This window comes from Polypterus senegalus, chromosome 12, assembly GCF_016835505.1.
Source record: "Polypterus senegalus isolate Bchr_013 chromosome 12, ASM1683550v1, whole genome shotgun sequence".
In the NCBI taxonomy this organism is placed as follows: Eukaryota; Metazoa; Chordata; class Cladistia; order Polypteriformes; family Polypteridae; genus Polypterus; species Polypterus senegalus.
The window spans coordinates 143,966,318-143,978,906 of NC_053165.1; the positions used below are offsets into that span (position 1 = coordinate 143,966,318).

The window sequence follows — 12,589 nt, forward strand, 5'->3', positions numbered from 1 at the left end:
CAGATCGTTACTTATATAAATAAATTTCAGGAGGCACACTCAGTCTGCTCCGCCACTGCTCAAATGCTTGGATCAGACATGAGATCTCTCTGTCATGAGTGCTGAAAGCTTGACAAGTATGCGATCTCTGAGGGGATGTGAGAGCTGCAATTGGAGGACATGGCTACGGGGCCAGTCTCTTGCAGGTATCGTAAGAGATCAGATACAGAGGCAGAAGAATGATTTTACTTCATGGACTATTAACACAATAATGTATTGAAGCACTAGAATTGTAACCCAACATGCTTGTGAGGATTAAAGCTCACAATAGTTTAGGTTGTCCCTTAAACACAACTGGCAAACAGTCAAAGCTTAATATGCAAAATGTCTACCCAGAAGCAAACCTAAACTGAGTGAGCCTGAACTCTTATGGCAGATCAAGTGTAAGGAAATGAGAAAATGTAGAAAACGGTGGCAAGCACTCCTGGAAATGGGGTATGGAGGGGCCTGTGTGCTCCCACTAGTTTCTTTACACTTAAAATCCTGTACAGCTGTCTCTACATTTACTCATTTGTCTGATGCCATTATTCAAGGTGACTTACAACATTTGAGGTACAATTGGTTCCATTTCTTTTGGTTTTCCAATTATAGCACAGGCAGGTCAAATGACTTGCTCAGGGTCACACACAGTGTCCGTAGCGAGATTTGAACCCACAACCTCGGGGTTTGAAGTCCAAAGCCTTAACCACTGCACCACACTAAATGACTTCACATCAGTTATTACCTGTTCAGTGCAACTGGCACTGTGTATTGGAGCTGCACTTGAAAAACTGAAAACCAATCACTTAAGGTCACTACCTGTTCAGCAGCAGCAGCCTCCTTAAGGTCAATGATTTAACTTCCTATTTTCCTTTTCTTCTGGGTATGTCATTCATTCATTAAGTAGTCCACAGTGTTCTGAATTGCTAGAACCATTCAGCAATGACATTAAGGGGACTAACCAGATGTTTTCTTAATATAGTTTATTAAAATCCCATTGTTTTCCGAGATTAGCACTACTTAGGTGGCATTATGAATGAGTGTCAGAGCTTGGATATTTTAGATGTACGACATTGATTTGTGGTGTGATAAATTATTCTGCATTCATTCAAATCACTAGTCGCCATTCCTCAAGTTGCAGCTCCTTTATGTGACTCATTCAACATACAAAACCAGTGAAGCCAGAAGTTCACAAAGGGGCAGGTAAAACTAATCACTAAGAACTCTGGGGATGCCCTGTTCAAGTAGAAGTTCCCTTGTTGTGGCATTACACATGTGCCTGGCACTCGGCCTGTATCATCATTACAAGACTCTCTAGCCTGATCTCATCTGTGCTGCGCTTTTTAGTGTTGCTCATATACCAAGCTGCCTGATTACAGATTTGGCTGAAAATGCACAGTCATCCAGGTAAGCAGTTTTTAATGCACAGCGGCTAAGGGTTTTGATGAAGCTGTCAACTCTGCTGTGGTGAACGTTTTGTTTGTTGACATGTGTTATCTATTCATGCTAAGCTTAGAAAGCACTTTTTGGAAACATCAGGATTGCAGAGCATTTAGTCACAAATGTCAGCATTTAAAATCAGTGTTGTATTAGGTAGGAAAAAGTATGAAAATGATGGATACTTGACGTGTTTTATTTATTTATTTTTTTAAGGCCCAATTCCTACCAGCCTAATTTGTACACTGAAGCCAAACGGGAAAAACTTAACAGAAGCAAAATTCAGCAAAAAATCCAACAGTTCAAGCGCTTCATTGAAAATTATCGCCGCCATATAGTATGCTTTCTCATCTTCTATGGTATTGCTGCAGGAGTCACTCTGGAACGCTGCTATCGTAAGTGCACTTTTCATTATCGTCCATTTAGTGAGCTCTCCTAATACTTTACGATTTTACTGTCAGTGTGCTGGAGCAACAAACTCAGCACAAAGTGCCGTGCACCAGAATTTGAAATGATATTCCAATCAAACATTACATTCATTCATCCACCCATTTGTTTTAACCTACTTAAGGTGATGGTCACATGGAATCTGTTCCTGTTCTGGTGGCATTACATGTAAGGTGAAAGCCAGCTCTGTACATTAAATGAGTCCATCGTAGGTGACAACTTACAGTTGCCAAAATAAAATAACACAAATGTATTTGGGATGTGGCAGGCAAACTGGTGAGAATATAAAGATGGCGACCAGACCTGGGATTCTAACCCTGGACTCTTGAACTGTGAGGCCCACAAAGTATTTTATTTGGCAATTAATTATAAATGTGTAGAAATGTTTAACTAGAAAATTTCCAAGTTGAACGCATATTTAAATTCGCCTGTGTGGCATGTAGTAATAATCTCCTCCAACACGATTTTGTTTCTGCTGCTTGTCATGGTGTATGCCAGCAAATTTAAAAGCAATACCACACACTACCATTCTGATAATTGTAGATTCTTGTTTCGCTAGTTTTTCAACCTTCTCGGATTCTGATTTCAGATTATGGGATGCAAGCAGAGACAACAGGAATTCCCGAAACTACAATGGTGGGAATTATCGTTTCCCGTGGGTCTGCAGCCTCAATATCCTTCACCTACTCCTACCTGCTTCTGACAATGTGCCGTAACCTCATCACTTTTTTGCGGGAGACATTTCTCAACCATTACATCCCCTTTGATGCGGCTGTGGACTTCCACCGATGGATTGCTATGTCGGCTATTTTCCTTACACGTAAGGATTTCAATTACGTTTCTTGTTTCCACAAAATCGTATAAAAGAGGTTCTTGTGATAACATTCCCCTTTGCTCCAAAACTGCCAAGATTCCACAGGATTGTGATTATTTATATGCATCTTTGACCAATGTTGATGAACCCTACTGTGCACAGAGGAGCCTATAATTTTGAATTACGTAACACGAACTTGATAGACGCAACAAAACTGAGATAAAAAAAAAGACAGCAACTAAATAAACTAATGAAATTTATATTAAAAACAATTACATCTCATATAAAATTTCAGAAACAATTAATCTGAAGTTCTCCGGTTTATTTATGTATCTTGTTTTCAGTTATATTGTGGTTTTTCAGATTTGGTGCATCGGGTAAAGAATCTTACTGATGAGAGATACTGAACCACAACATCACACAGTAGCAAGAAGTGCTCAGCCCTGACTGATCAGAAGATCTGTAACAGATGTGAACGTTATACAACTGAAGATGCCGTCTTCACCCCAGAAAAAACAAATGATCTGCCACTAGTAAGCCGTGTTGCGCACCACACATGGCAGTTCCAATTTCCTGGGGTGTTTTGTGCATTTTTTCTAAATGAGCACTAAATTCCTAATAGATTTCCATTGAAAACAGTCCAAATACGGATTTAACAAATCTGCTTTTTCTCAAGACAATAAAAAATAGTACATTGATATTCAGATTACTTTTAAAGCAAGAGAGCACTCTTTGTCAATTTAAATAATCTATTAATATGGTATATATGGTCATTTATTGTCTTGTGTTTATAGTACAGTGAAACTATTACTTGCATGTGCTAATCAGCATGCTGCATGTCATCATCTCTCTTGGTCACCATGATTAGCAACTTATTAACTATCTTATCTCAGAAATGCTGTCTTGTTTTAGATACAGCAGTGTAAAGTATTACTCCATAGTTTCTTTTATTGTTAAGGAAAAGATCGAAAACATCGAATAACTGCACACAGAACATTATACAATACTAGCCGTGTAAGCTTGTGCTGCAAAAAGCCTGGAGTCCTAGAAAAAATGTGAAATGTATAGATGTCCGGTAATTGAAAGGAACTACTCTGGGCATCTGTCTCCTAGGAGGGTTCGTTTGGCCGACATGCTCGTCTTGCTTGTGCATTAGCGGTGGGAGGAAAACTAAAAGGGATACCGTTTCACTGATGTTAGCGGCTAAGTGACTTTGTCTTTCTTCAGTGAGGTTTCTTTTTGCTGACGTGCTCGCCTCTCTTGTGTTATTAGTAGCAGTTAAGTGAGTTTTCTGTTTCCTCAGAGGTGGAGCCCTTACCCTGACTCGCTTCCAAACTAGACAGACACGCACACTTCCATGCGTAGACGTTTATATATAAGATGTGTAACACATTTTGGAAAAATGCACCATATGGCAGCTATGGCAAGTTGGCTTATATTTTTTAGCCTGTTAAGTGACATGTTAGTAACATCACATGCTATTTTGTGTTTCAGTTCTCCACACGCTTGGTCATGTTGTGAATGTTTACATCTTTAGTGTGAGTCCACTCAGCATCTTGTCCTGCTTGTTCCCAAATGTCTTCTTCAATGATGGGTAAGTTGAATATTTAATCTACTCACAGACACTTTTTTAACAGCAATGGCAAAAAATTGGCTTAAAAATTGAGAAATGTAGCAAGTGTGATCCAACCATTTTGATGCAACTCTAGGTCTGTTTGTCATCTTATTTGGTTAGTTATTATGCAGAATTAGCTGATGAACTCAAGAATGGAGGACCAGCAGTCCTCAACATCCACCCTGTATGAAACGCGATCTTGCGTGTTTTACTTGTTATCAATATTTAATAAAGCTATTGAAGCCTGTAGTCTTCCTGCTAAAGCAAGAGAAATTTTTCCTATCCCCCCAAGCCCAATCCAATCCTAGACATGTCTTCATTTCTCACACCCTGCTGTTTATTTGCAGGTCTGAACTGCCTCAGAAGTTTTACTGGTGGTTTTTTGAAACTGTACCAGGTAAGTCAAATTTGACAGCTTCCCCCAATCCCCATGTTAAATGCACTGACTACCAAGCTGAATACGAACAGAAGATCTTCATTGAGTGTTACCCATGTGGCTTATGTATACTTTCAAAAACCTCTAAACAAGCATCAACTCATGGCCTGTGGTGTGCAGCTCCTGCTTTTTTAAGGTTCATGGCGCTCATCAGGTTCTAATCTACACATTGTCTTGTGTTGCAGGACTCACTGGCGTGCTGCTTCTCCTGCTGCTGGCCATCATGTATGTCTTTTCCTCCCACTACTTCCGACGCATCAGTTTCCGTGGTTTTTGGATCACACATCACCTCTACGTTCTGATGTACATTCTGGTAAATATACAACACAAAATGGTTTCTTAGTGTTACCTCAGTTACAGAAATTCTGAATATTTCATTCTGACGTACCTCCTTTGGGTTAAGACAGGGGTTAGGTTAGGGTTTCAGTATAGTTCTTTTCTAGGGACTCCAGTTGCCTCTCCTTCGTTTTAGCCCCAACTACCACCACAACCTACCAAAAATGACTTGCACCCTGTCAATCATGGAGTGTATTAGCAAATAAAAAAGCTTTAGTGAGGTAGTGAGCAGCTACAGAAAGATTAGGAAAGGATTGCAAAGTTGTAGGAGAAATTAATTTTTCTACTATAGTACAAGATCGACATGTCCATCTCCATGCAGAGCATTTTCTGAATTTAGTTTTTATACTGAATTATTACATGTCCTGTAAATTTGATTATCATCCCTTTTTTCCACAGACTGTGATCCATGGAAGCTTTGCCCTCATACAGCAACCTCGCTTTCACATCTACCTCATCCCTCCTGCCATCCTATATCTTGGAGACAAACTGATAAGTCTGAACCGGAAGAAGATTGAAATTGCTGTGGTGAAAGCTGAACTCCTTCCTTCAGGTATGCTGAGACACTGGATTAATCTCTGCCATTGAAACATCACTACTAGAGAATGGTAGATCAAGGTGGCAAGCTCACCAAGTTCATCAGGAAACTTAAGGATTACTTTAGTATATCAGAAGTCTTAAATTGTATACAAAGGTTAAAATACACATTAACTTTAGCATGTTATCTGCTGCCACAAAACAAGACAAAGTCTTAGTGAATTAGTGAGTTAATTGTTCATTTAAATAAATACTAATTTAATGCTGTCTGAACAGTGGCTACTTTCCAAAAAACATTTTACAGCATCTGACTTTAAGTTAACTTAACACCCAAAATGTGAAATCTGATTCTTTCTCTTTGAGTGTGTTTATGCAGTTGGCACAGGGGAAGTGAGCTTATCCAGAATGAATAAGGAAGGATAATAGTTAGCATCATTTAGAGCCCTGCTGTCTTCTGCTATGTCTGTGAGGAAAAGAGGTGACTAATCTAAGAACATGAGACTTCGTGGTCATTGACCAAGACCTGAATTATCCATGGATACCATCAGCTATAACTTGTCACTGGAAAGGGGATAAATGAGGCAAAATTAATGGATACTCGAGTTTACACAATTGAAATTAATATTTCAATTAACATCTGATGTCAGACTTATTCGTATTAGTTAGTTAGAATGTGTGTGATAGATATATATATATATATATATATATATATATATATATATATATATATATATATATATATATAAATATATATATATATAAAAAACAACCATTAGTGATGTTCAAGAAATTCCAACCTCACTGAAAAGAATTTTAATCAGGGCAAAAAAAAAAAAAAACAGAAAATCATATTTAATACTTGGAAAGGGTGTTCTTAGTGCCATTCAACGATTATTAAACAACAGTGCAGATGACAGCATGATTGTAAATGGCAGCATGGTTCAAGTATACTTTTCCTTTTTCGTATACAAAGTATAGAGAAAGTATTGTAAGGATCCAAAACTTTGATGTTGAGATTTTGATGAATCTCGACACTTTTAGACCTCCTTGACTTTCTCGTATTCAAAGTATAGGGAACGTATTGGAATCATGCAAAAATTCCATTTCAAGATTTTGATGAATCTCGACGTTTTAGACATCCCTGAGTCCCCAAAAAAAAAAAAAATTTTTGGAATTTGTGTGTGTGTGAGAACACAATAGCTTTAGTACACTTTCACTTAGGTCAACCAAATTTTGCATACAAGTATTAGGTACAAAATGTAGATTTCTATCAACCTTTGGGCTATTTCCACGAACCAGAAGTGGTGCTTTACCTTTTATTCATTCAGCTTCAGAGTCTGATTTATTTTCAGCTTTACTTTTATAATAATTGTTCAGTATATTATTAATTTGATTTGTTGTTGATGGGTCTTTAATGTACATAATATAAAAATATAATTATTTTGCGGTTCACTTATCAAATGTCCATCCCATATCTGAGTATATGCGAAAGTTTATGGGAGACCACTCTCGATTTTTTTAAATTTTATATTGGTCTTATTTATTTTTCATAAATTGTTTAATCCTCCACCCTAAGTGGCTAATATTGTTAATACAGAATTTAAAATTTAAAAGTTACACACACATAGTTCTAAAACTATCCTTAAAATGTATATTAAATAAAACTATCCCATATTTAATATCTTCCTTGATAAAAAGGGCATTGAACATTTTTAACATTACTAAAAAGTCATACATTACTGAAACTTGATGTTTCATACAATGTACACACTAACCAGTTTTTAATGCATTAAATTGTGCATTTATTTTATTTCATGAATGCATATCTCTTGATTTCCTTTGAACTTTGCTGTGTTCTGTAGTTTAAACTGATTACCCTGTGGAAAGTCCCTTAAGGAATGAGAACCATTGCTGTCTTCATCTGTCCTACATAAGTATGGAGGGGGAGGTTAGAATTATCACACCCTTATACAAATACTTTGGTAATATTCTATAATATTTTCTGTTCCTGTATGTACTGCCAGCAGTACTTTGTTATGCAGTCCACAAGAAAGATGAAACGAGCTGAGAAATGCCATCCTAATAACTACAAGTCTACATGTGTATCAGTTAGCCTGCTCCTTAGGATTCCACCCTCTGTAACTATTAAGTGTAGACATTATTTGACTTTTTTTTTTCAGCCTTATTCCCTTTTTTTAAATCCCTGCATTTCAGACCTGAATGTGTTTTAATGTTTTGTATATCTTCTTTTGCTTGATCTTTTCTCAAGGCGTTACACACCTGGAGTTCAAAAGGCCTCAGGATTTTGTGTACAAGTCTGGCCAGTGGGTGCGAATTGCCTGCCTTGTCTTAGGCACAAACGAGTACCATCCATTTACTCTAACATCCTCCCCACATGAGGATACTCTCAGTCTTCACATCAGGGCGGTGGGACCATGGACAACAAAACTACGAGAGGCTTATTCCACGGAGAGCATCTCTGAGCTGGGCAGTTACCCCAAAGTAGGTGGTGGTGTGGTGTTAGCTCGCTAAGAACTCCCATGCCTTTTGGTCTACCTCATTTTCTAACATCATAAACTATAAATTGTTTTCTCTTTTAACAAAAAAATAAAATTAAAATAAAGGACATTTTTTCATATTGTTACAAAGTATTCAGTTGGTAGATATTGTTGTAAATAATATACCTTGGCCAGATAGGGCACGGAAATGGGGAACTTGGCTGACCAGATCAAGAAGGTGGAGAGGATCACACAATGTATAAGCTAGACAATTGTAAAAGGCAGATGAAGAAATCAAATGCAAGCTACTGGCGTGTAGCTGCCAAGTGTTTCCTGCTCTTTTTGCTGGGGAATAATAATTTTTAAAAACCGTATTGGGCACTTTATATCTTGTTGGGTAATGTGTTTTATAAACTCTGTTTTGGTGTAAAGTACCTTGTTGTATGCGATTCATTTGGTTTTGAGATCCCCTCCACCACCCCCATTTCTCTGAGCCCCAAGTCAAGAAGGTACTTGATAAAGTTACAAGGCTGCTTACCATTGATGACTGCCAAGGGTCAGTTTCCCTGTCAGAACTTCAATTTCAGGAATAAACAAACATATTGACGCTCCCAAAGAGCCTCTTATTAGCTGCATAACAAATAAATACCCTGAAGTAGTGTATGCATAATATACAAAACTAAACAATGGTGCCTTTCTTTTCTAGCTGTACCTTGATGGACCTTTTGGGGAAGGCCACCAGGAGTGGAACAACTTTGAAGTTTCTGTACTGGTTGGAGGTGGCATTGGCGTTACCCCCTTTGCTTCAATTTTAAAAGATCTTGTTTTCAAGTCATCAATTAACTGCAAGATCCAGTGCAAAAAGGTACAGTCACGCTACATGACAGAAAACCTCCTTCATAAAGCATAACAGTGGTAGCAATCGTTTAAGGATGATTTTTGTCAGATATAACTTTTTTTTTTTTAAATTATACCAAGAAGACTTTTTTGCAATGAAATAAAATGATTTCTTTTGCTAAATACACTGGATCTAGTTGCCCAAATTTATATACAGCACAGTGTGTTATCCACTGCCTTGGGCTAAGGAGGAGGCTGGGATCAGTATCCCTCAAATGGCAGGGCTATTTACTGATTATTATGCTACCCTCCCTGTTGCGGTTTGCGTAATCCACATTCTAATCTAGTCATACCCTAATTCAGGTCAGCACCCAGCTAATTCAAAAATCGGAATTGGCTCAACTTGTGCATCTGCCACAACCTGCAGCAGCCTTATTTCCCCCAACTAAAAGGATGTAAAACTGAACCTTGCACTCCCACTCTCTCTGTCACATTATTTTCTCTTCTGTAAATACAATTGTATGCCATAATTCTGTCTCAATAGAGTGAAATAAAATGTAAAGCTCTCCATATATTTTTTACAGAAATAACTACCAAAGGAACCTGTGACTGGTCAGGTGCATTGCTTAAAAATGTCCTACATGGCAACGGATTTGCTTTGTGAAAACAACACTTGTACTGCATGTAAATATTAAGAAAATGAAGTAGCAGCATTGTCTATTGGAAATAAATTATCTGTAACATGGGCAAAAAATGATGGTGTCTTGACCCTAGTCCATTACTTACTTACCATCAAAGTCCTGTTCTCCTGCTTGGCTAAAAGTTGGCTTAAGTCTAATGAATGAGACAGAAGACCCTGAAATGAAAATGCAACCAAACTAACGACACTAACTGCTTTGGCTTGCTCCTCACATCCCTAAACGTGACTTGCAAACATTACATACCAAGCAGAACAATTTTAAGTATGGTGACAATGAAAAAATTGTGGGGATCTTTAAAATGGAGGATGATGGGGTTACTTAAAAACAATGGTTATATTAGATGAGCTGTAGTTAACATTAAAATACTGTATGTCAGACACGAGGAAATGCCTTTACCTCCTTAACAGACCAATCAAATAGCCCAACGCTCAGTCTTTCTTTACTTAAAATGTATTTTTATACATTATGATCCTGATCTTGCCTTGTAAAACCAATCTAAAGTGGCATGTCCCTGTAATAACTGGGTGGCTGTTTTCATGTATTTTACTTTGGTCAGATATATTTTATCTGGGTGACCCGGACTCAGCGCCAGTTCGAGTGGCTCACAGACATCATCAAAGAGCTGGAGACAAATGACAATAACAACTTGGTCTCTGTTCACATCTACATCACTCAGCTGGCAGAGAAATTTGACCTCCGAACTACCATGCTGGTAAGTAGAAATGTTTGAGGGAGGGCGCCACTTAAGAGCACAGGAGAGTCACTTTAAAGTCAAAGTCCATTTCTGATTTGTCAATTAAAGAGAAACACAAAATGATAAAAATCGGGAGTGGTCTCCCCTAGACCTTTATTGTATACTCAAGATATGGGGAAGGATATTTGAGGAGTAAACCACAAGATAATGATTAGATTTTTTATATTATGTACATTAAAGAACCAACACACAGACATAATTCTAAAAATGGTATTTTTGGACTTGGGGAGGTCAAACGTCGAGATTCGTCAAAATCTTGACCTTGAATATTTGGACGATTACAATATTTTCTCTGTGCTTCGTATACGAGAAAGTAAATAAAGAAGAAAAGCTGATAGAGCTCACTATTAGAGTTACGATTCTTCTAGAATCGTCAGAAAATACTGCAGTGGTATTTATTACTTGGGCTTTGTCAATTTCTTTGGAAAGGTTGTGTCCTTAACAACATAAGATGGCTTAAGGATAAATAGTTTTGAGTTAAGTGAAAGTACATAATATATAAGTGACAAGTGTAAATCTCAAATAAATATACAAACATATGAGCTGAAGCAAAGTCCTTCATTGTATTTTACTGCATGCAGTATCTTCTACTATAGAAATATTTAAGTTCATTCTTGGTATAATGTGATTATTCCTACCAAGTGACCTTTTCCATACATTTTTTCAGTGTATAAAATGTATAAGCTTCACAAGGCATCAAGCGCCAAATCCACCAGCAACCAGTTGTGTAATTTGTGTTGGTGCCCACTACATACTGTACAATGCTCTCCTCGGTCTCACGTGGTTTATATGAGTTAAATGGGGTCTTCTTTTTTTGTTAAATTGCAGTATATTTGTGAGAGACATTTCCAGAAGGTATTAAACAGAAGCTGGTTTACCGGACTCCGTTCCGTTACACACTTTGGACGGCCACCTTTCATTCCATTTTTTAACTCCCTGCAGGACGTTCATCCAGAGGTAGGTCTGTTTTATTCTTACAGACTTTAAATCACTTTATTAGACTTTGCGTTCAAATACTATACAATAAGCACAAATGACCCAGAAGTTTGTTTCCAACAAAGTGTGACCACAATAACCCACCGACCTCACCAAGAGCACAATGTAGCCTAGGCTTTGGAAAAGTCAGCCAAACGATTTGCAGAAGATTAACTCTGTAAGTCTTTGTCACATAGCATCTTACGTTGTGTTGACTTTGGGATCTTTGTTTTAGAAATAAAAGTAGATTCAGAATTGTAAAGATGAACTTTGCTTTTGCACTTTTAGAAGGCCACTCAAATTCTGTGTGGTCCTTCCTATGTTGGCGTGGCTTTGCCCTTTCTATTGAGTTTTTTTTTATTTTTTTGCTTATGTAGAGGTTCTGGAAATGTTTAAATCTTCAAGGCTGGTGGCCTCATGACTGTCCTCTGGTCACATTTGTGACCATAATATCTTTATGGTCAGAATAATAGATGGTGCTGACTACCATGCCTCCTCATTTTTCTATCTCAATCACTCTTGGTTCATTTCTTTTGCATTTCTGTTAAGATTTGTAAAATGCCTTATGATGTGGCTCACTCTGAATAGCACTGCAGGCAGTAAACGTTAACGCATTTTAAACCCTTCTGACATGTTTGATTTGTCACTTGCAGGTCAGCAAAATTGGTGTGTTCAGCTGTGGCCCCCCAGGTTTAACGAAAAATGTTGAGAAAGCCTGTCGACAGATTAACAAGCGTGATCAGACTCACTTCATTCATCACTACGAGAATTTCTAAGTCTGGAAAAAACGGCTGCACGTTACAATGAAGGAGTAATATTGGGGTGGGGTGGCAGGGGGTTAATGAGACTACCATATTGGATAAAGGATATGCTTTTTACTGAATTCGGGACAAATTAACAGGTAGCACTGATGTTTAATGGGTGGGATGCAATATTTGAAATAAAACTGCAAGAATTTAAATGCCAAAATCATGCGATTAGCAAACCAATTGCTTTTAGTGTTAGGCAATGTGCTGCACTGTCTGCCATCAGCCAGTCCCAGTCCATATAGAGCACTCTGGCTAGGCCAGTGCCTCGAGCATTTAGTGTAATATCTATTTAAAAAATGTAAAGTGAATTCAATAGCACACTGTTTAATCAATTCACATCTATTGATTTTAATGCTTTGTGAATCAATTCAAATA

General features: G+C 37.7%; 1 protein-coding gene across 4 annotated transcripts in view; it reads left to right on the forward strand.

The window, feature by feature from the left end:
- The window catches only part of duox (dual oxidase), a 95,793-nt gene extending 83,607 nt beyond the window's left edge, over positions 1–12,186 (forward strand). For all 4 annotated transcript variants that reach the window (XM_039773706.1, XM_039773707.1, XM_039773705.1 and 1 more), the window contains exons 24-34: positions 1,672–1,850; positions 2,492–2,722; positions 4,211–4,310; positions 4,679–4,728; positions 4,953–5,080; positions 5,503–5,656; positions 7,910–8,142; positions 8,845–9,003; positions 10,233–10,388; positions 11,259–11,387; positions 12,059–12,186. In XM_039773706.1, the coding sequence (XP_039629640.1) occupies positions 1,672–1,850; positions 2,492–2,722; positions 4,211–4,310; positions 4,679–4,728; positions 4,953–5,080; positions 5,503–5,656; positions 7,910–8,142; positions 8,845–9,003; positions 10,233–10,388; positions 11,259–11,387; positions 12,059–12,181 (1,642 nt within the window). In that variant the 3' untranslated portion in view covers positions 12,182–12,186. The remainder of the gene's footprint in view (positions 1–1,671; positions 1,851–2,491; positions 2,723–4,210; positions 4,311–4,678; positions 4,729–4,952; positions 5,081–5,502; positions 5,657–7,909; positions 8,143–8,844; positions 9,004–10,232; positions 10,389–11,258; positions 11,388–12,058) is intronic.
- The last annotated feature ends 403 nt before the right edge of the window (positions 12,187–12,589 follow it).